We start from the raw sequence: 25,223 nt of genomic DNA on the forward strand, positions 1-25,223 counted from the left end.
GTGAAAACTTACTGCAAACAACTGATTATAACCTTCCTCTCATGGCACCAGTGTTTTTCTCCTACTCTAAGAAACTGGTTGCTCTGAATAGTTAAAAAGGACAAGTTCTGTAGCATGCCCTTCGTATTGACTCGGAGATAGATTGTGGAGAAAAAAAAAGTAGTCAAACATGCTTACAAAATTAAGGTAACAGACTATACGGCATAGGCCTTTATCATTATGAAATATGTAATCTGAATGGTAGCTAAACCATTCTGGTATTTTTCCTTTGTAGTCTAAATCCAGAACAGATTTCACCAACATGGTGGTGAATATAATGTCTTAAAGCAAGTAAGTCTATGTTAATGCACTTGTGTTAGCTCTTCAACCTACGGGCACTCCAGATAAGCCTGGAAAATTCCAAATTCCGATGTCGGCAAATATTCTTGAAAAAAAAATGAACCAAGGAGACACTGAGGAACCTTTGTAACAAATGAGCACCAGATGTTGGAAGCAGTGACTCTTCCATCTCTTAAATAAAGTCCTATCACTCAATGCTGAGAATCTCATTCCCAAGTGAATTACAGCCTTGCCTCTAATACACCTTTTTGAGTAAAGATTGAGAAGATTTTGACAAAGTTTTATTGACCCATCAGACTACTTCTATTGATGCACAATGTTTTCTGGACATTAGTCAGAGATCTACTAAGCCATAAAAATATTTTTCAATCATCAGGTCAATACTGTTGATATGCTTACTTATAAATAAAACCTAGGATATGATTAGTGGAGAAAGGAAAACAAGGTTACGACAATAAAAATATATTAAGAGTTGTGAGAAAAAAAAAATTGGCTTTCAGAGAAAATGAGACAATCAAGCTACGTTTTGGACCAGAAAGCTAAAAGTTCCAAGCAGACATACCATAGCTAAGGTGGATACAATTATCTATACACTTGGTAGCAAGAAACAACAGAAACACCCTACATGCTACCCTGAGATTAGCATTTTTTTAGCTGAAACGAAACTGTAGTTACAAGCAAAGAATTTGTCCCCTGCTATTTGATGCCTCCTGTGCTCAGGGAAAGAGGATTTGTACATCTTCCATAAATGACAAGGATAAATAAAACACCAAATTCCTTACAGTACCAGTGGTTTCCCTAACTGAAAGGACCTGAAATGCTGACTTTGACTATCTAAATCTAGAGGTAGTAACAGTAATTATTACACATCACAAAGACCACCTTCTGCAGAGCTCCAGGGATTACAGAGTTCAAGAGTTCAACAGATTACAGAGAACAAGAGTTCTACGTTGATCCATTAAATTCTTTTTGTTACATTTTAAAATGGCTATGTGACCTTTAATATTGATACTGAAATAATTTGAGCCAAAAGAAAAAAAAATACAGAAAAATATTCTAACAAGGTATACTCCACAAGTCCATAAGGATAAGATCAGGCGTTCCCCAAAATTCCTCAAACTTTGGTTACTTAAAACTGGGCGGGGGGGCACCCCAAAACTAAAACACACACTCTCTGATGAGCTACGTCAACAGGCAACCCCTGTCCTGCATAGCTACATGGAAATTACTTGCTTAAAGTTAAATACATACAGGAGAGAGTTTGAATGATGTTTTGAAAAACAACTGTAAGAGCACATATTGCAATTTAGAAATCTAATGAGTATCTTTTATTAATAGCATTTCAAACTGGTTTTGAGCCAACTAAAAAAACCAACCACACACACACTTTGTTTGACGATTTTTCTTTGTGAAATTGGCTGCAACTATGTAATTTGTTTTTCATAAACATTTTCAGGCAACCTGCCATCATTTACCAACACTGCGTTTAATCTCCAGCTAGGAATCTCTCCCCTCGTATTTTAAACCTTTGGGAAAACAAAAAGTCTAATACCAAACCCAGTAGTTTACTGACCAGCTGCAAAATTTGTTTTAATATTCACTCCGGCAGCTATTTTACAAGCCAATTACAGTTGAGAAAATACAGAAAGCGAAAATGCAAAGATTAAATATATCCCACTTTGATGCACACAGCCTGTGGCTTACCCAGTAAAACAAGAAACCAAACCAAAAATTTAAAGTTGCTATTCAACAGAACTACGGTTATTTGCCCACACCTAGGCAATAAACATAAGGTCAAGTCTATGCTAAAGTCTGCCGGTAACTCCAGCCTAAATTAACTACCTTCTTCCTTTCCTCTTCTTGATTTCACGTGGAAGATTTCATGTGCTAGACTGCATGTGTTCCCCTGCCAATAACATAACACTTTAAAAAGCAAGGAAAGAACCCAAGAGAAAGGGAAGCCTCAAATTTACAGTTAGTCTAGAAAACCTTAATCTAAAGAGCAGGTGGGCCTACGTCGAAGAACAACCTTGTTCTTTACTCCCAAATTAATGATTTCTTCATAGTTGTCGTGGTTTAACCCCAGCCAGCAACTAAACACCACGCAGCCGCTCACTCACTCCCCCCGCCACCCAGTGGGATGGGGGAGAAAATCGGGAAAAGAAGCAAAACCCGTGGGTTGAGATAAGAACGGTTTAATAGAACAGAAAAGAAGAAACTAATAATGATAATGATAACACTAATAAAATGACAACAGTAATAATAAAAGGATTGGAATGTACAAATGATGCGCAGTGCAACTGCTCACCACCCGCCGACCGACACCCAGCCAGTCCCCGAGCGGCGATTCCCAGCTCCCACTTCCCCGTTCCTATACTAGATGGGACCTCACATGGTATGGAATACACCGTTGGCCAGTCTGGGTCAGGTGCCCTGGCTGTGTCCTGTGCCAACTTCTTGTGCCCCTCCAGCTTTCTCGCTGGCTGGGCATGAGAAGCTGAAAAATCCTTGACTTTAGACTAAACACTACTGAGCAACAACTGAAAACATCAGTGTTACCAACATTCTTCGCATACTGAACTCAAAACATAGCACTGTACCAGCTACTAGGAAGACAGTTAACTCTATCCCAGCTGAAACCAGGACAATAGTACAGAAGTTGACAGCTGCTTACAGTCACCCAAGGTTTGCTTTAAGCAATCTAGGAATTCAAAGAATAAACCATTATAGCCTTACTATGATGGTCTGATTTTATTCATCTAACACAGAATAAGAACAAATGTTAACAGTTAATTCCTACCACAACATTTTAAATCCAGAGTATAGCTTTTTTTGTTACAGCTCAATTTTCTAAACCTTCTCATGTTCAAAGAAGTCAGCTATTCTAGGAGCAGCAAAACATTTACTCTTCCAAAAATCAGTCAATGACACTGCATCTTTAATACAAAAAGAAAGTTTTCTTTGCCACGTCAAAAGCTTCAGGACAGCCTTTCACACCGTTTCCCACAGCATTCTTCTGGAGAAACTGGCTGCTCATGGCTTGGACGGGCACACTCTTTGCTGGGTAAAAAAACGGCTGGATGGCCGAGCCCAAAGAGTTGTGGTGAATGGAGTTAAATCCGGTTGGCGGTCGGTCACAAGTGGTGTTCCCCAGGGCTCAGCACTGGGGCCAGTTCTGTTTAATAATTTTATCAACAATCTGGATGACGGAATCAAGTGCACCCTCAGTAAGTTTGCAGACAACACCAAGTTGGGCAGGAGTGTTGACCTGCTGGAGGGTAGGAAGGCTCTACAGCGGGATCTGGACAGGCTGGATCGATGGGCCGAGGCCAACTGTGTGAGGTCCAACAAGGCCGAGTGCCGGGTCCTGCACTTGGGTCACAACAACCCCGTGCAACGCTACAGGCTTGGGGAAGAGCGGCTGGAAAGCTGCCTGGTAGAAAAGGACCTGGGGGTGCTGGTCAACAGTTGGCTGAACATGAGCCGGTGGTGTGCCCAGGTGGCCAAGGCGGCCAACAGCATCCTGGCTTGGATCAGAAACAGTGTGGCCAGCAGGTCTAGGGCAGCGATCGTCCCCCTGTACTCGGCTCCGGTGAGGCTGCACCTCGAATACTGTGTTCGGTTTTGGGCCCCTCACTACAAGACAGACATCGAGGTGCTGGAGTGCATCCAAAGAAAGGCAACGAAGCCGGTGAAGGGTCTAGAGCACAAGTCTTATGAGGAGCGGCTGAGGGAACTGGGGTTGTTTAGCCTGGAGAAGAGGAGTCTGAGGGGAGACCTTATCCCTCCCTACAACTACCTGAAAGGAGGTTGTAGCAGGCTGGGTGTCGGTCTCTTCTCCCAAGCGAAAGGACAAGAGGAAACGGCCTCAAGTTGCACCAGGGGAGGTCTAGATTGGATATCAGGAAAGATTTCTTCACCGAAAGGGTTTTCAAGCATTGGAATAGGCTGCCCAGGGAAGTGGTTGAGTCACCATGCCTGGAGATACTCAAAAGGCATGCAGATGTAGCACTCGAGGACATGGCTTAGTGGCGGACTTGACAGTGTTAGGTTTACGGTTGGGCTCAATGACCTTAAAGGTCTTTTCCAACCTTACTGACTCTATGATTCTATGTCACTGGCAAAGTATTGGAGGATTCAAAGCTACAACACAGCTCTAGTTATTTCTCCTTTCAATGTTTTGTGAAAAGTTTTACATAAAACATTATGCTTTCTCCTCTTACATGAAGGAAGAGGAAGTCTTCCTTGAAAGACCTATGAAAAACTAAAATCTGACTGCATTATGGAAGCCTATTTCAATACTCTAAAATGCAAGTGCTAAAAAACCCTAAACGAAAACACCCTTCCCTCCCCACGCCCTTAAGGTATATTGGTGTAAGCCTTGCACCCCTACAGAAATGATCTGGTACCCAACATTAATGCCTTGGGCGGGGGGGGGTGGAATTCAGAAGTAAAGTACGTGCAGATGATGCTTTCTACAATTTTATCTACAATCACTGGTCCTGTACATTTAAAAACAAAATCTCACAAGTCTAAAAACCTACACAAATCAAAGTTGAAATACCTGATAATACAAAACTAGCTATAAAATTGTGGTTTGGGTTACTATGTTCTTTTGGGGAATTTATATCTTCCCTTACATCTTAATTTTCTTTTAATTCATTACTTGTTGGTGGTTTCATGCTGAAATACACAATACATATCTTTTATATTTAAGTACATTTCAGTGAAACAATTCTGTGAGAGTGCAGTTCAACACATTTTCCTTTCATTTCACTTTTGAACACTACTACAAATTGCAGTAGCTATAACAGTCAATCACAAACTTCCGTTAAATATTCAACACTACAAAGAAAGACATTTCCAATGTTTAGAGCTTGAAGGAAGATTAAGTCCTCCCTTGCCATAAAATTTAACACATGCAGCTAAGCAGCAAAATATAAGGACAAAAAAAAAAATCACTTACAAGTGGCATAGTAGAAGCAAACAGAGACACAAGCATATTAAAGTGGAATATAGGGCTGGCCAGATTTTTATTAAAGGTGGCATCTTTTTTACAAGAAGTCAAACTAAAGAAAAGGAACAAGCAAGTAACAGCCCCATAAATTCTAGATGATGTTTTACAACTACTGCCTTGTTTGGGTTTTTTTTTTTTGTGTTGCGGTTTTTTTGTTGTTTGTTGTTTGGTTGGTTTTTTAAGCATAACAGTAACAGTTATTTCTTCCATTGCAGTTTTCCTCATCTTTTTGCTCCACCTTTGACAGCTCATTTACAACTTCACGAACGACTAATCAGCACGAACTTAAGCCTTCTCTGAAGAATCTTTCAAGTGCCAGTCTCATGAATACCATGAAAGAGGAAAACAAAAATAATGACTTCTAAACTGGTAATAAAAAACTGCAACTCTAGCCTGACACATGCTCCAGCCTCAAAGGATGTCAAGTATTAGGAAACACTGCTTCCTGTTCTCAGATAAATTGCCAGGAGAAAAGCAGAGATATGAGGACAAAACCTCCAACCCCAAAACAAAGTCTCCATATTTACCCAGGGAACTAAGAAGGTTACATAAAGAACTAAGGAAATATTTAGGAATAGAAGTACATTACGGACACTGCAAAGCATCATCCTATAAAGGTCAACAAAGAGTTCACTCAACTACAAATAAAATATTCATGAAATTACAATAGCAGCCACTAACTTCTACCTGATTTTGTCAAACCCAGGTTTTGATGAAGAGTTCATGAAAAGTAGCTTACGGTCTTCATCCATCACTGAGGGGTTCTAAGGTGTTCATGCAGACGTACAAAAAAACTGTAAATGAAGCACGTCCTCCCAGTAAGATTCACTTGTCATCAACATATGTTTCTTCCCCCCCAGACAAATTATTTTAAGCCTATTTTTTCCCCATTCATTCATGTAACACGTACCAAATATATTAAGAGCTTTAACATATGTAATAGATGAATATTACTACATATTATTTATACTCTTCCACTCAGAGCGCTTAGCTGAAACAGGAAGAGGAGTCTAAGCTTTAATTCAAACATATCTGAAAACTAAGGCTTTTTTCTGAAGAAAATGGCTGGCTGTACATGCAGCATTTTAACAGGATAAAACAAATGAGACTGCTCGACTCCTTATGAGAACTCATAAAGGCAACCTTACCAATTCACTTAGGAACAAGGAAATTAAAAATTATCATCATCGCTATCACCTACAGTGAGTAATTTATCATTCTTGCTCTTCACTAGTATCGTGTTCCAACAGTGAGTGGCTACAACAAATACAATTAGACAGCTGGCCACAGAAGTGGGAGATAATGTGCTTTTGATGGAGTTTATCCAAGCATGGAGATGGAATGTTTGTCATCCACACGGCAGAGTTGCTGCATTTTTATCACAGGGAAAAGAAACCCCTCCCTATTAAAACCCAACAATTTTGTGTTTTAAAAAGACTAAGAATCTGGAGATCACTATAGAGGAGGCTACCAATAACTAAACAGATCAGAAGGACAAATCCTGCTCTGTAACACGATAGCCTTTCCTTTAAACAGAAATCAGGCATTTGAGGTGTGTTTAACCGTGGTACCCAAAGCCAGATTTCCAACTTTTAGCTTAAAAAAAATTTAGTTTCTCACCTAAGGTTGGAATTAAAGACTTATATACTAATACTTGTTGGCACCCAAGTGGAAGATTGAACGTTAAGAAATGAAACTGTCTAACACTTAGGAAGATTTTAACAAGCAAAGGTTTTTCCTTCGTCAAAATAATTTTCTCCAATCAACTCAACTTCCTTTTTCCTCCTAAAGGTTTTAATACATCAGTCACGTCCTCTGGTTCATTATCCTTCTTTCGCCCCCTTCCTCCCTCCCACTTTTTATACACATCCCCTGCTCTTTGACAAGATCTCCTGGGAGCAATGAAGAGATACTGCCATTTTCCTCCCGGGGGATATTGTTATTCAGCTAGGAAAGATCAACCCTGATGGACTCACAGGGGAAACGCTCACAAACAAAAGAGAAAGTTTGTCAATTGATTTCTACACTGAGGGTAATCACCATTATATTTTATCTCAAAAGCTCACACAGTGATCAACTTAGAATACAATTAATGGAATATTTTCCTAGCAGCATCCACTAACTGATATTAGCCAGATGTCTCATTAAAATCAGCAGTGACAAACCCTAGCTCTTTACTAGGGAAATACACTTTTGCAGGCTAATTAAATTTATTTTTGGCCATTATCTTCTTAAGACTGAAATCAAGTCAACTTGCAGTAAAAGTACTTGGTAACAATTTCATATAATGATTCCATGCAACCGTTTCCTGCTTTAAAAATCTTCAATCTTTGAAAGCTAAAGTAACGATAAATAAACTTAATGCTAAAAGATTTACTTTGTGGTAAATAACAGGAATAATAAAAGAAAAATCAACAGAAAGAATATGTGCTCTGAAAAAAGCCTTGACTTCATGCCCCCAACTTCTGAAAGACTAAGCACCGCACACAAGGTGACATTTTAAATGTTTATTTTTGCTGAACACCTGGAAAAAAACCTATTTAGAGCATTAAGCGTTTTTTAAAGGATATGACTCAAATGCATTACAGGTTCATGAGCGATACACTTACGATGCACCTACAGAGAGACATCAGGCTGATCTGTTACGAGCATGACTTAATACTCTGCTAGGGGTTTTTTTTGGTCATTGAGAGTAAATTAAAATAATTTACAGGTGGAAGGACAGATGAATCAGGTATGTGTCAATTACTACTATGCTCTTGGGTTTTTGGAACTTCTTAGTTTTTCTATTTCGCACAAGCTCATCACTAAGTCTGGGCATCTATGTCCTTAGTCCATTTACCTAAAAACAGAGAACAGCCTGTTGCCTTCTGAATTGCACGGTTTTCAAACAACCTCTAGGACAATTAAGTGGCACTATCATACAACCAGATAATTAGCCAAGAGGTCAGCAAGAAGGCCTTCCAAGAGCAAGAACAGTGATAATATCTAGAAAGAAGAGAAATATCCATTTCAGCACTTGCATTATCAGTTTTCAGGAAGTAAAAGGTTTGTACTAAAAAGTGACAAAGCAAAATGGCAGCGGGGGCAGGGGGTGTAATTCAAAGGATGAGGAAGAGGTGGGTGGCAAGTCCCAAAGGTTAGCATTAGGCTTGAGAGGCTAATCTTCCTGTGCTCCCTCCAGCCAAAGAACAGAAAAACGGTCTGATCCTAACTCTCTCCTAGGTGAAGCTTTCCCTCAGCCTTTACGAAATCCTCTCAGTAGTGTTTACCAGAACAATTTACAAGAACAGAAATAAAGTATGGGGAAATCAAGAAGAGGTCAACTTCTCTGTTGAGGCTGAAAATAAACACAGAATTTCAAACAGTATCTACTAAAAGGAGAAAAAAAAAGAAAAACAAGAGAGACTGAGGAAAAACTAAGGTCAGATTTTAGAGGTATTTAACATCTTGCCACAGAAATGAAAAAGTGCAGCGCAGCTTCTCCTGCCTGAGGGGTCCTGGGGGTGTTTCAAGTCATAATCAAAGCAATCGTGGTAATGAGTTGGTAAAAAGACTGCATTATGGCTCAGATTCCTTTCAGCTTTTACAACTTACTACCCTGTTACCACAGAGGTGCAAACAGGTTGATGGGAGGAAGCGACAGCCCCCAGCGTGGCTAATGCCCCCAGAGTTGTGAGCTGAAAGTTTAGCTCTTCAACAATTAACGTTATGTTGCATACTCTAACTAGACGAGGCCACAACTCTTTTCTCTGAGTACTTACTAAATTACTTCCCATCAGCGCTAAGCTTCTGAAAAAACAAGCTCAGCAGCAGCAACCATGCATTCCATGCTGCTGACACATTTCTAGGTAAGAATGTCTACCGTATACTTCTCTGCACACCTCTGCCCTGGAAAGAAAAAGCATGGAAACCTACTCCTCACAACCCAGTTACCCAGTGCAAAGTAGTGGCTGATCTGCAATAGGATCCACAAAATAACTAACATATCACCGCGCACCTAAGCTTTCCACTTGTTCGGTTTTTAAAGACGGGCCACTTAACAGAGGGAATCCTCGTTCTGATGGTAACACTGGTCTGAAGTTAGCTTTGCTGTCGATGGCAGCGCTGGGAATAAGACACCCAAATGGCATGGAAAGGGCTGACAAAAAGCTGCTTTGAAATGAACTTTAGGTTGTGAGCTAAAAAAACCTGATATATACAAGCATATAAGGATGGATTTCCAAATAGTTATTTTTGTGATTTTTTTTTTTTAAATAAAGCAAAAATATTTTTAAATGTTCATATTTAAAAATGCAAAAATCAGAACCGACATGTACAAAAAGCTAGAATTTGGGGAAATATAAGCAGCTTTCTCTTTTTGTGCGAAAAATAAAAAGCCAGTAGAACAATAAAACACAGATGCAAACAAGAAAAAACATCAAATGTTATTTTCAAAGGACAAATTGCAATCTTAAAGCATCTCCTCAAAAATTCTCAATACAAATAATGGACTTTTATTGTTCATTTACTGCAAGGTTAGGCAGCCTGATATGATGGATGAACTGTCAACCCCCGCCTAAACTTCTACAATCCATCATAGAAAGAGTGGAAATTTCACTCAAAGTGTCAATAAACCTAAATGATGAAGTGCAAAATACTTTCCAGAGTTCTGATCATTTTTTAGATCCTGCATTCACTGCAAAATTTCAGAAACACTGCTCTTCCCCCACTTCTCTCCCCCTCCCCCTTCAAGTCATAAAATGCAGGTTTACATCTTGATTTATAAGTCAATGATACCATAGAATCATAGATCAGAAATTAAGTTTTTGTAAAGGTCTAGTGCTATGGAAAATGATGTTTACAGAGTGAGCTATTTTACCCAAACATCAAAAAGATTGCCAAGATTTTGTAAAGATTTCTGTTTAACTAACCAGTTATTCAGAAGTGGCCACACTAAGAAAATTAACCCAGGGCTGCACTGGAGCTTGGTCTGAAATCAAAGCTGACCCTGCCCTGAGGCAACTAGAATTATTCTATGATTCTATGACACTAAAAATAGGAGATTTTTTTTTTGTGAAGGCACAATTAAATATATACATTTCCATTTAATAAAACCCAAGAGGTTACTGTGTCTTTACTTAATTTGGTGACAATTGACAAATAATTATGAAGTATTTGTATATAGCTACTAACTCACACTAGTAACAATGCTTTGAACTATATACATGGGAAAACTTCACTTTATAACACCAACAAATTCTTATGTATCCTGTTATTACAGCAAAAGGGGTGGCAAATGCAGCAGCATGAATGTGCAGACCCATCCAAAACCAGGTATTCCGTTGCTTGACGTAGGTATCCAAGATTTTGTTATCAGCTTAAGTGTTTACATTATACAGCAATATATTCTTTGTGTCCATATCAGAGGAAGCCTGCATCTCTTCTTCATATACACATGCAAAAGCCAAATAAACCAGTTGTAGCAGATTTATCACAATATATTAAAAATTAGCTACCAATTACCCTTTTGGACTTGATTCTGTGATGAGATGTACTGTGACTAAAGCTAAACATGAAACTCCCAGCAGAAGTATCACAATACACTAGACTATAAAAATTTTAGTTTTTACTACAGATCTCAGAGCCTAATACAAACTTTAGTCAAATTTGATGAGGATATTTTAATAAATTGGTAGAAAGCATTTGTAACTGATGTCAAATGTAAAAGCGTATTACTGCAATCATAAAATCTGTAAAAATTAGGTCATCCTGCCTTTGCTTATCATCTAGTGTTTAAAAACTCAATGCATTACTTCAATCTGAGCCACCACCAGACTCTCTCATCTGTACCTCATCTTTGTCCCAACTGCCCTGCCTAACAGTAACCCTACAAAAATCCTTCTCTTTGATTCCTTTTTTGCCTATTTCAACAAAGAAAGCAAGCTGTGCATCATAACTAAGTCAAAATAAAAAGGTATCCTCGCATAGGTACCAATCTAAACAATTCTAAATATTCATGTTGGAATACCTAAGTTGTTTTAGCTTTAAAAACATTCATAACATCTTGATCTCAGAAGTCACTCACGCCCTTACATGAAGTATGTTAAATGAAAATATTTAGGTATCTTCCTTGACATATACTTCAAAAATGGAACACAAAACACACAATATAAATTGCAGGGGCCCTTGCAGAAAAAAACAGGGGACGTTTTTCATTAATCCAAAAATCAGTGTTTCTCTGTTTTCTCATAACTACCAGGTACTGAATTACCAAGAAAAAAAGCCACAAAATGAGTGTGTATTTATATAGATTCATACTGAACAATGTAGGCACAACTTCAAAGAAGCGTTTGAAAGATGCCCCAGTACTGAGTTTTCATTTAATTCTAAAGCTCAGACTGAAATTTTTTTTTCCCTTTTCTTTCTTTTCATATTGCCTCATGTTTCATAGACAAATAATACTCAATTGAGTGAGATCACAGACTCAGATTTGCTGGAAATTCTTCACTCAATTTAATGCAGCAGAGTCTGTAATACTAAGATGAATAAGCTTGTGTTTGCTGTAATTAGGACTCCCCTCCAATCAAATCCCACAGCCTTTCAGTGTTCTTTTGAATGTAAGTCATATTAACTTACATAAAGTAAAAAAACTAACTTGCATACAATAAATAAAACAGATCCAGTAAAAACCCTGGTTATCAGATTCAAATTCTAATGCTGTATTTGTTCCCTCTCAATCTTCCCATGTAACGTTCAGGAACTTTCCTATTTGAGAAACTGTGTTTGCCATAGGAGCTGCTATATGTTTATTACCCGAGCTGTCATCTACCTTTCCCATATCTATTTTGTTTTTCACTCCTTTTACTAAACTCAGAAAAGCTCTTCTGAGAATAGTGAATGCGTCATTCTTGAGCACAGTGGTAACAACACATCTGAGCAAAAAACTTTTATTTCAGAAAATGGGCTAGAGAACAGAGCAGAACAACCCCAATGCTAAGGCTCCTTATCCTTCCCTTTCCTCATCTACCTGTATTATACCATAACACTATTACTGGAGATTTACATCCATCTCTCTTTACAAAAAGGGCTCATTTGACACCTCAGTACTGCAGAAATGAATGTTTCAAGGCAAGCACTGATGATAAATGAAGCTTAATAAATGCATTGTCTATTAGTCCAATGCAATACTGACCACATATGAAGAAACTAAAATTGTCTTACCGTACACTTTGTGCTCGTTGTAATGGTCAGGGTGAAATCTGAAGAGAATTCTAAGTCTGCAGTGGATGCAGTATTACAGTCGATATGCTGTTGAAAGGAATAATACAATTCTGTCAGTAACAGTGCGAAATTTAAATTAAGATCTTCCTTTGGTTGAAGTTTGTTCAGTTGTTCCCATAAGACGACAACTCTCTTAGGGCAATACTAATTCAGCTCTCCAAAAACGGGAAGAGACTTAAAAACCACCTAATCCTATCTGCACACTGAATAAACACCTAAAACCTCTCTTCCCCAAATGCCAAAATAAACAGACACTTTGACTACTAGCAGTATGGAACTAGATATAACAGCTCACTGTTCAAGAAGGTTGCTCTTGATGACAGTTGCCCATTGTTGAGATTAAGGAGCTTTCACAGTTATCTTCACAAGTTTTACTCCTTATCCATGTAACCACATGGTAAGCTACAGTATGAAACTGATATGGGTTAAAACTGGGCTTTTTTGATTTGCCAGGTTAGTTTCATATTGATCGTAGAATAACTGAGGTCATAGAATAACTTAGTTCAACCCCCTGCTCAAAGCAGGGTCAACTAGAGCAGGTCGCTCAGGACCGTTTTCGGATGGCTTCCGAATATCTCCTAGGATAGAGACTCTACAACCTCTCTGGGCAACCTGTGCCACTCTTCAGCTGCCCACACCCCAGGCATTTGTACACACGGAGGAGATCTCCCCCGAGCCTTCTCTTCTCCAGACAAAACCACCCCAGCTCTTTCAGCCTCTCCCTACATCACAGATGCTCCGGTCCCTTCAGCACCTTTGCCGTCTGTCACCGGACCCACTCCACTACAGTCAGCTCGCTCTTGCGCTGGGGAGCCCAGGACTGGGCACAGCGCTCCAGAAGTCATCTCCCTGCGGTACCAGAGAAGCTGCATCTCTCTCGACCTGCCGGTGACAAGTCTTCTTCCTAACGCAGCCCAGCAGGCTGGCTGGCTGCCTTTGCCACAAGGGTGGGTGTTGCTGGCTCACGGTCAACTTGGTGTTGACCAGGACCCCCACATTTTTTTCTACAAAGCTGCTTTCCAGCCCGTAGGGCCACCGCCTCTGTTGATGCGTGGGGTTATTCTTCCCTCTCCTCTGCAGGATTTTGCATTGCTCTTTGATTGCCCCGAGCCCTCTGCACAGGACGCCCGTTGGCCCACTTCTCCAGCCTGTGGAGGTCCTTCTGAAGGACAGCACAACCATGCAGCGTATCAGTATGTGAAATATCAGTAACAGAACAGAAGAAAAAGAACATGAGGCACAGAACTGCTTCACTGTTTTGAAATTAACACAAAACAACAGATAACAAAGATAGCGTTGTCAAATCAAATTGCAACTTGCATTTCAATATTCTGATTTTCTTTATATATATATATTTTTTTATATATATATATATATATATAAAATCAGAGTTTTTAGAGTGACAAGCTTCAGTTTTCAGTTGTTCATAAAAATTCCACCACATTTTTTCACTGTATGAAATTCTTTAGTTTACGTACTTGGTTAAAACGCTTTATCCAAGAACGTCACATACTGCTGAAGTTAAATGCCATATACGTTATTTATCAGTATTTCTTGATGCTGCCTTATGTTTCTTTAGGTAAAGTTTTGCTTCCTAAAAAGTTGCATTATAAACTATACAAAACAAGCAGCAGCTAAACTGAGTAAACACACTAAAATATGTTCTGTAATAATCATACGATAAATTGGAACATTTTTAAACTTTCCCTAAAAAATATAATCCATTTGTTCTGTGGAACAGCTATTGATTAAAACAATTTACCTATAATGCCACTGTTGCTCAACTCATTAATTTTACTACTTTGTACTGTAACTCCAGCAAACTAGCTCACGCATTGACTTCAGGTAATTTTAAAAATCACGGTTTCTACTGAGAACAAATGAGTATAAAACCATTAAGCGTAACAGTTACACAAAATGCTGCATGATGACAAAATTTGCTAAGTACATATACTTGAGCTGGACAGTGACCGCCACTCATGACAGTATACATTAGAAAGGGACATGTACTATTACCAGTAAAGCATTTTGCTTCTAAAATGACAGCAGCTTATAGACTGCATTAGGCACATTTAACTATAGTTATTGTTATCAACACTCTTCAGGTTAAGATGTTGTTTTCATTTGTTTGTTTGCCTAACAAACTGATAGAGCTCAACTTATCCATGCAGCTATTCATTTAGAGCACCTTCTATGTTCTTCATTCTCTGTATGGCAAACTTGACCTATTTGCAAGAAGTATTCAACTACGCTTTCACATGAATGAAAATATACAAAATGTTATAAAAAAAATGGCAGGTGAGAAAAGCACCTGTGCCTCACTCGTTGCACAAACCTGTCAGATGGCTAACAATTACGGCCTCAGACCCTTGATCTCACTACCGCTGTTTTGTGCACATTCATTTACTAAGGGTGGTTGACCACCGTAACAGTGGAGCCCAAAGTCATGGACTACGTGAACTCAGTGGACTTTTTATGGACATCTGTGGACATTTTACAGGGGTGATCCATAGACTAAGGGAATGATATTTCTGTATTATATCAAAGGAGCGGAAGGGGGGTGGTTGTTAACGAGGTTGTATCCGATAGTGCGGTACCTGAGCATGACGTAAATGGTATGGAATAAGGGGTGGAAAATGTGCTGGTTTTGGTTGGGATAGTGTTAATCTTCTTCACAGTAGCTAGTATGGGGCTATGTTTTGGATTTGTGCTGAAAACAGTGTTGATAATACAGGGATGTTTTTGCTACTGCTGAGCAGTGCTTACGCAGAGCCAAGACCTTTTCTGCTCCTCTCCCCACCCCACCAGTGAGTAGGCTGGGGGGGCACAAGAAGTTGGGAGGGGACCCAGCTGGGACAAAACGGACCCAAGGGGTATTCCAGACCATATGACATCATGCTCAGCATATAAAGCTGGAGGAAGGAGGAAAGGGGGGTACGTTCGGAGCAATGGCGTTTGTCTTCCCAAGTGACCGTTACGCGTGATGGAGCCCGGCTTTCCTGAAGATGGCTGAACACCGGCCTGCCGATGGGAAGTGGGGAACGAATTCCTCGGTTTGCTTTGCTTGCTTGCATGCGTGGCTTTTGCTTTACCTATTAAGCTGTCTTTATCTCAACCCACAAGTTTTCTCATTTTTACTCTTCCCATTCTCTCCCCCATCCCACTGCAGGGGAATGAGCGAGCAGTGTGGGGCTGAGTTGCCAGCTGGGGTTAAACCACAACACCTATAACGACAGGTCTACAAAGTATATTTCAACAACTGAGTTGATCACTCTACCCACTCCTCACACTTAAGGAAAACAGACACTTGTAAGCCTCAAGTCACATAATTAATTATAGGTGACCTTAGGAATTTTATTTCACTGACTCTAGAGGGAGTCTAGTCAACAAGCTCAGAGAGTAAACTGTAAGACACATCTGTAATGACTTCAATGTCTACGGAAAAAGAATCCTGAAGTAAAAAGAGAAAGCAGAGATGCACAAGAAGGCCAAAGTCGTTATTCAAGTTAAAGAAATATCAGTCTCAGTACTTCCTACATTTGAATACCCGATTTAAAAATGTAATAAAATTATAGACAAGAAAAGCTTAAACAATAACTTGCATCAGGATATACTTACAACAAAACTGTACTTCACCCGTTACTGCTTTTGTGAGCAGGATGACAACTGACCATAGCAAGTAGTTTCTATGCTAGAAGAGACTAGAACTACTCTCAATAATGGTGTCGAGTTCAGTGATGAATAATGTAAACCCATTTTCTTCTATATAAAAATAGGACAGGAATGCACTTAAAACAGACATTACCTCTTTACTAAACAGGCAATTCCCACTAAAGGGCAGTAATATGACTGCCTTCAGTGTTTTACAACAGAAAAGTAATTATATGAACAATAATTAAAATACCATTGTGACAAAAAATCTTGTTCTGTAATAGTCCTCTCAATTTGATCTGAACTGTTCAAATTATTACTAATCACAAAGTTCATCAGAATTTCAAACTAGTCAGTGTTCTGGAATTATATATTGTCATGTAGGTATTCTCTCTCATATGAATCACTACCAACTCTGCTGCTATTCCCCATCAGAAAGCTGCCATACAGAAAGACAACACAGAAAAGTAAGGTTGGAATTAATTCAATGAGTACTGCAGAAACCACTGTTGCCTTTTCAGACACGGTCATTCTGGTGGATGAAGCTACGGGTGATAGTGAGTGACCCTCCAATGGAAGATCTTTAAAGCCAGCTAGCTTGACACAGAAATAGATAAGAAGCCACCCTGCAACTCAGTACGCTGACTGAGGTAAAGAGGGAAGCAAAAGTAGAAGACTTTATATTCCTGGGGGTTTTTTGGTATAGTTTAGTTAGGGTTTGGATAGAAGAAAAAGTACAACAGAACAATCTAAATATGGGGAGATTACTTTATTAAGAGCTCAAACTGGTTAAGAAAAAAAAAAAACCAAACTACAATTAATACAAGTCTTACAGTCTTAACACCAAGAACCTCATTGCATTTGTATAATTTCGAAGATGCCAAAGCTCGTGTGTACGTATGGTTTTTTTTCCCGTCCTCCATAAAAAAAGGAAACTTCCAGTCTGACTACTAAAACTTTAAGAAGTATGGTACCTTAATGACACTGGCTGTGGATATCAGTGTGTTTGGATCCAGCACCTCCACAACAGCTTCTGGAATTACAGCCTTCTTCATGCAAGACATGTCAAAGCCATATACATCGTCCCAGAAGAGTAGTTTGTCCACATGTTTATTCATATCCCCAACAGCTACTAGACTAATGGTGCAAATGTCAGGATAAACTGTAACAACAAAACCAGATTAGTGAAATTTTATTTTAGACATGCATAAAGAGGACTTTTTTGATCTTTTCTTTTCTCTTTAAGTGATTAACATCTTTAAAGAACAAATAAAAGAACTTTTTTCAGCTCTTGGACAAGACACTTTTTCTGCCACCTTATTTTCTGGAGTCCCATTTGTCCACAGAAGAGACTAGACATTGGAACTTAATTCTCCCACACTACTCTGGTAACAGTATTTCCTGCTCATGACAAAATATCTTTGTAGTCGAATCCTACCGCCAGGAAATGACTGGAAACTCAACGTCTGAAGAAAATAATTTGGAACATGGTATTCTGGCTTCTCTACAGAGACTGACCTAAGATGTATTTAGTAACTGTAGGCAGACACCCAAAGGAAAATTCAGGTGAAGGCTTTGCAATAACAAGAAACCTCTGTGAAAAGACCTTATTTCCAGAGAAGAGCAAATATTCTCACTCAAGAGTTTTATTCCCGTTTCATATCAGCTCTGGCTGGTACTTGCCTTAGAACCTAAAACATTATTTCTGGGTACTGGAAAAGAATAACCACTCTTCTATCTGCATGCGAAGAGTATGGAAGTGACCCAACAGACAGAAGAGAACTTCCTCATTGATTCCCTGCCCAGTTTTAGGATGACAGCTATCACTCTTACACTACCTTCACACTTGCGCTTTCCCTTCTGCCAATAATATCTTCAGAACAAGTAGCTATTTACAGCTTTTCCAAGTAGTAGCAGAAGACTGACATTTGCCTTTTTAACAGCTGCTTACAGCAAAGCCAGTCAATCTCCTGGCAATCTCTATCCCCTACTGATTGGAAAAGACACAAAGAACAGCTGCTATGAACACAGCTGTCTATAGCACTATCAAATAGTAAGAGAAGCTCAATTTGTATTTAGCTAGGTTTCTCTGCACAAAGAAATTCCCATGTTTTGTTTTTAGAGTTTTAAAGCCTTTAAAGCCCCATACGTTGAATTCTTGATCCGGCTTCAGAGCAAAATGCCTACTAATAAACACCTTATTTTATTTTATTTTTATTGATTCATGAACGTGGCAGTGTTAACACAACTGAAGTTAAGTTTCTCTTTTCCTCCCGCAAATCTGGTGAACTGTAAAATTAGTTTTGTCTTCAGCTCTGCTTGAAATTGTAGCTTATCAAAATGAGTATGGAGAAATCATTGGTATATAGCATGGTAAGTCAGAAAAGCAGTATTTTTTGCTTTGTAAAACACTAAAGATAGAAACAGCAAATTGAAATTAGATTTTTTTATGTAGTGAGAGTAGATTTAGCCTAAAGGAAATAATCTTATACGTATTAATGATCGAGAAGAGCCTTCTCTAAAGCTTTTTTCCCCATATGGAGACACTGAAGTAAGCAACCACCTCTACACTGAGAATGACTAGTTTATACAAATTAGGAACACATTGTCATTTCTCTCACTTTCTGGCTATTTAAACCAGAATAAATAAATATCAGCCAGCTTAAATTGGAGTCCCATTGGTAAGCTATCACCATATCCCTACTTTGCAGATGAAGAACTCAAAGCAGAAGGTTTTTCCAGGAACAGCCTACAATTAACTCAGCAGTAAAAAGGCAGTTTGATGAGAATCAAAACAGGAAGGCGTTCAAACTGTCTTGTCTGAAACAAGCCATTTCCTTCCAGCACACCTGACAGCTGTCACACACACAAAAAATCAACATCTGGTGGTAGGAGTATTTGTAAGTAGTTTCTGGAGCCATCAATAAGGGGTTTCCATTTTTCGAAGCTTTCATATTGCTGTTTATTAGTATGACAACTGCATTATATTGGGCTTTACCTCCCAGCCTTCCAAACCTTCAAGAGCCACCACTGATGCTTCAAAAATTAAAAGACGGTGTGAAACAGACAACAAAAGCAAGTGACTCCAGCCTTTGAGGGAATATTTTTCTGGGAAATGCCCTTCATAGGATGCAAGGGGTATGGCGAGAGCAGGGATGAAATGAGACTGGAAGTCCCTACTTCCAGAATACTCTTAGAGGACCATGCTAGTGACACTGTAAACAAAAATGAAAAGCACAGCAAAGAGTGATCAACTACTTTATAACCTTCCTTCCTCGTACTAGCCCACATTTCTGGGACATTCTGTTCAACAGGAAAAAGTTCACCATGTCTATCAAGCGTGAAATATTTGAGTGGGACCATAATCAGTTTTTATTAAATCTCTTCATCCACACAGTAAATCCTTAAATCCGCAGTGGAACTCATCATCGATTATACACAGTGCTTAAGAACAAGCAAAAATGTAAACGCTAATGCTCTAATCTAATCTGCATTTTTAGCTTAGCGTATCAATAGCAACAAAAAAAAGTAGACAATGCCTGTTCAGGTTTCACAAAAAGAAATCTGTGTTCCACCAACAGGGCACAGGCAAAAGACTACATTGATACATTAACTTCCAAATTTACAAACCCACCCGTGTCCAGAAGCATATGCTATACTGAAGTTTGACTGGAAACGTAAGCATGTTATCTAAACATCAGCCTACATCATCTAAACGCTGTAGAGCATTGTTAACGTTTAAAAGCAACCGCCTAAAATTGCATTTGCCATTTCATCCATTATCCTCGATCCCCTGGAAATCCTCTGCTCTTTCTGCAACCCTGTAATGCTTTCCTGTGCGATCCTGACAGACTTGTCATTTTTTTCTGATTAAGCTTATAATTTAATAATTATTCTCTCTCACAGGTGAAATGAACAAAACGCTGATTGGACAAAAGCACATACTCCTCCCTCAATGCTCTCTCAGATTCATCGTTTTGACCATCTGTGTCCTTCTCGACTCAGTGCCCAGAAGTCATCTGTCACTAGGAACAGCTCACGTGGTGAACAGAATACGATGGGAAATCCTTTATCCCTTAAGCAATGCCTCACAAACTTCAGGACGCTGAAGGGTAAGGCAGCAATCCTCCAGATTCCATACGGAAATAATTCCAAGCGAACACCATCATCATTTTGACGTGAACAAGCTAACGGTATTATGTTTTGAATGATGCCTTCCTTACCTATGTCACCCCTCACCAATGTGTACTGCGCTCAAGCGTATGCAGAAATCTATACTCAAGCAAGTAACAGCTCTAAAGAACAAACAGATGGGTCCCGGGCAGCAAGAATTTTATGTTCCCAAATAAAGCTATTATATACTGTACACATTACCCTCGACAGTTTGGCATAATCCACTTCAGCATGCCAACAGGCTAAATTGAAGTAACGACGATATGACTGGCTGAACACAAATCTAGAAATTTGGATTCTATTCCCAGCTCAATGACTGAAAGATTTGGCCAAATCACAGCTGCTTCTATTGCTTTTTTTCAGCTTTCAAACAGTCCCTGTAATAACGATCTTGGGCTCAATAGTACAAAGTGGCTTGAGACAAAGTCAAGCTTTATGGCAGATTCAGGAGTTTCTCTGGTAAGACTTCACCTCAGAATGAGCTCTTAGTTTTGGCTCATCTGAATTTGGATGTGCCCACAGCTCTGCTGCCATTGATCTACACTGCAGAAGTGTCTGTCTCGCTAAGCTGATTGCTGAGCCACTTTCTCACGATTAGGCACAGACGTTTACCTGCTATACAAGCTGGCAGAAGAAAAGTAATTGTATGCATCTTAAGGAAACAGTGTTCCATTTAAAATCCGGCCATACCAATCGACGAATGTACAATACTGTATGCTTTGTGAAGAGTCAAATAAGGGCCGAAGACCACTCTCAGACCACAAAGGATAACTGCACTGCAGAACCAGCACACCCTGTCTCTCAAAGGAAATTTTGGGAGGCACAAGCCACTAGCAACCTTAGCAACAATACAAATAGAGAACAAGATACCATTGCAGTTTCAATAGAGGTCAAAAATTTCTGGCCCTTTTGAGAAGGCTTCGGAAGGAGTAGCTAAACATAAAATGATTCCTTACAAATTTAGGGCATGTCCCCAAATTTAATTATATTGCAGTATAAAATTATCAGCATATATCCATACAGTGCATGAGACAACTGTGTTCCAGATCAGGCTGGACTATTCCACATTACTGAAAACAAAAATATTTAGCTTGGTGATCAGATGTTGAACAAATGCATAAAACCCCTTTTTTTCTGCTGCACTCTGTAGCACACAAAAGCTCACTGCAATCAAAGGGAAGCACTGCAGCGAGCACTGTTACATAGCCATTAATCCAATCATTAAGTCAGTGTAGTGAAACTAACTATGTGCATGGTTAGCACAAAAGGGGAAAAAAAACCCAGACTGATGACTACGATTGGAAAGGTCAATATGAAATACAATACTGACAAAGGAATTAAGTACAAGAAATAAAGCATATGCAGAACTCGTGCAGAAAACTGCATCACATGAGGAATAAATATTTACAGGCATTTAAACACTGCTTAAGATGACACTATCTAAGCTACTTAAAAGGATAAAAGAACTCTACTTCAAAATAAAACCTTTTTGTTCTGTCACTTCCCTACCCTCCAACCACAAAGAAAAAGGGTATATTCCCACCAGGACAGAATAAATACCCTGAACTGAAACAATGTAATACCATTAGTTATTTCATGTGGCTTCTTGCATTTGAAACTACGCCCTCCCCATGCAACTTCCCTCCTCCAGGAAAACATCCTATCCACTTTTCCTGTAATTCATAGCAGCTTACTCAAACAGTATCACATCTTACAGAACAGAACTTATTTTCCTCTGTTTGTAGTTATGCAGAAACTGGGATTTCAAGAGGGGAAAACAAATACCCACATGTGGGAAGAAGTAGGGAGGAAAAATTTAGACTGTACTTAAGAATAAATAACCCCCTCTTATTCTTAAAAACACCATTAACTTGAGACCTTGATACCCCATCTAATGTTCTTCTATTACCCATACAGTAAATTAATGCCTTGAAGCTCATACTAATGGAAACATTTTTCATTTAGACTGGCAACTTTCTCATCCATGCATAGCTTATTCTAAGTCTCTGAGTTCATTTAGTTTCCCCCCAGAGCTAAATTTATTAAAAGAATTACGCGCACCAACCTGAGCCTCCCTCTGCCAGGTACTTGTCCTTTGCATAGATGACCGAATCCAGCATTGACTCAAAGAGAAGGAAATAACCCTGTTTATAGAAAAGGGAAAAGAATTTAGAAATTATTATGCTTCTCATGTAGCCTATCTAATCAATCTACAGATAGACTTTATCAACACAGTTTAAGAACCTGATATGGCTACACACTGCAATAAGAGCCAGCACCCAGTGAATTTCTCAACAATAGCATTATCCCTTCAAAACTTTAGTTACATAAAGTATCACCTATAATTTCCCAAACTGCAAGTATGTAGCACCTACTAAATTAATAAACTACAGGCAATAAATATCCAAGCTACACCAACAATTACCCAATAGAGTTTTACAACATCAAAAGAAATCACATGCAACTCAAAGTGAAAAGCTGTATGTATTGATTTTTTCAGTAGTAACTCCGAGGTGCCACACAAAAAACCAAATGAACAAAAATCCAAAACAAACAAACAACCCCACCAAACCAAAACCAAAAAAACAAACCCTGAGAAACTACCTTCCCACTCAGAGCTGCAAGTAACATTAAAACTATTGTCAGAGAAAAACCAAATGGAATGCGTCTTTCCTACTTCACATTTGCAGCCTCGAGGTGCCCTGTATCAGCTTGGGCAATGCTCAATAGGCCAGGTGGAAATAAATCATACACCAAAGACATGGGTTCTCTGGATGTTCTACATCATTTAGCAGCACCTGAACTTAAAAAAAAAATTCTAGTTCTAACCATTTTTATCCTGAGATTTATGTTGGTTTTTCTGTGTTGGGATTAACTTTATAGCAGGTTAATCATACTCCTATAGATGTTTAGAATAACTTATTGTAAACTTAATCGAGTCAGCCATTTTCTGAAACAGAAAAAAAATTTCCTTAATTGCACATCTCTGAGATATAAAAAAACCATATAGCACCATTACATACAATTAGCATTTTATATAAAACATCCGGTTTCTCAACTATTTTTAAGTAAACTGCAGATTTCTAAGAGATATATAGCCCTTTGTTTTCCAATCGATTTACTGATTTTACACCCTTCCTATCTTCCGAGTATGATCCTTATACCTACTGAATATTGTAACACATTTCACCCACATACACACTCGTATGACATCAAATCAATTAAGATTAATCATACCGGCATACATTTTGGAATTTCACTTAGTGTCCTAATTCTCACTTTGCTTAAAACACAGCTTAGCTGTATGGCTTGATTTATACACCGATTGCCAGTAGGCAAGAACAAAAAAGAAAACTGGAAGTCCAAACTTCGGACCTGCAGTCCTACAAGCCCAGTCAGCAGTAACCCAGCAAAGAAGATTTTTTCCTTCATTTTTCCTACACTTCCATATTTGTACAATCATAAGGATCATTTTTTAAATTTATTTTTTATTTTTGAAGTCATCATGCCACACTACTGAAAATATTCCATTGCATGGGAACTGCACTGCTAAGACCACCAAGTTTACTTCAAGTTTATGCCATGTTGGATGTTTATTTTGCCTAAGGCTCTTCAAACAAAACATGCTGCAAGTTCAGAATTGCTTATGAACGTCACCATCCACACTGCAGCCTTCAGAACTAAAAACAAAACTAGAAAACTGGAAACTTGAAGCATGGCAGATTTGTATTCAACAAGAACATAGTTTGAAAATAATGGAAATGCCCTTTTCTCAGCCTGTTTCTTCTGGCAAGGGGACAACGCTCTACTGGATACTTTTCTTCCAAATGTTGCCTGTTCTTCCACTTTACCGCCTAGCTTTTATGAAGTCCTTAGAATAAGTCCCAGAGCGAAGACTGCTGCTTTGTACGCAATACTATTTTTAGTAAGCTTTGCAAAACGTTTGAAAAGGCCATGAGCTCCAATTGCATCAGGCAGAGACGATGTTATGCCTACAGCAAGCCAAAAGCACAGAATGGAACCAGAGTCTTCTTAATTCTTATTCTTGCAGTTTTAAAAATAGAATATTTTTAGTTCATAAAAATTGTCTTCAGATGCTTTTAACCGAAAGCGAGTTGTTTTCACAGCATTTTAAATGTAACCTCTAGGACATACCTTAAGACTAGTTACCAGCAAGAGTGTCAGTAAGTTACGAAGTGACATTTTTACGGATCAGCTCTTCACTTATTTCTTCCTGCCTAAAATGCCCATCACCTACTGCATCTGACAAACAAGTGCAAAAAGTACAGCTGGAAGACACACCTTCTCATGAGAATACAGTGAAATTCTCACCGTCCTTTCCCCAACCTTTCCACTCTGGCACCGTTGGTTCTCCCCCCCTCCCCAGTTCTACCTTCCCCCCCCAGTTCATTATAGCATTCCTGTAAGTTACATAAACCGTCAATGGTACTGAATCAAGTCATTTATTACTTATACCAAAGCGTTTTGCTCAGTGTGCTGTGCTCATCTGTAGTGTAATTTAGAATGTAATTTCACAGGCTGCTGCCTCACCTGTAGGGGTGCCATCTGGAAAGAGAATTATACCTGATGCCTTTTCCCCGTGATGCTCTGGGGCACTCTTGCTTCCACCCCAATAACGTTCAGGGTTTTGTTTTTTCTTAAGCGTGTATTAGCATCCTCAAAATTAATTACTGCAAAGAGATCTCTAGGATACAAACCTGTGAGCCGCATATTAATAATTCAATCTTGCTAGAGGCTAAACTAAGACATGCAAAAGGTG

At 39.0% G+C, this 25,223-nt stretch overlaps 1 protein-coding gene across 2 annotated transcripts in view; it reads right to left on the reverse strand.

Moving 5' to 3' along the window:
• PRMT3 (protein arginine methyltransferase 3) overlaps positions 1-25,223 on the reverse strand; it is a 68,637-nt gene that overhangs the window by 14,464 nt on the left and 28,950 nt on the right. The window contains exons 11-13 of one of the 2 annotated variants that reach the window (XM_052810978.1): positions 22,509-22,587; positions 17,245-17,432; positions 12,560-12,646 (exon numbers count right to left, since the gene is read on the reverse strand). In XM_052810978.1, coding sequence (XP_052666938.1) covers positions 12,560-12,646; positions 17,245-17,432; positions 22,509-22,587 — 354 coding nt within the window. The remainder of the gene's footprint in view (positions 1-12,559; positions 12,647-17,244; positions 17,433-22,508; positions 22,588-25,223) is intronic. The other variant, XM_052810979.1, reaches the window with a different exon arrangement.

The sequence above is a fragment of the Harpia harpyja genome, chromosome 16 (genome assembly GCF_026419915.1).
Source record: "Harpia harpyja isolate bHarHar1 chromosome 16, bHarHar1 primary haplotype, whole genome shotgun sequence".
NCBI classification, from domain to species: Eukaryota; Metazoa; Chordata; class Aves; order Accipitriformes; family Accipitridae; genus Harpia; species Harpia harpyja.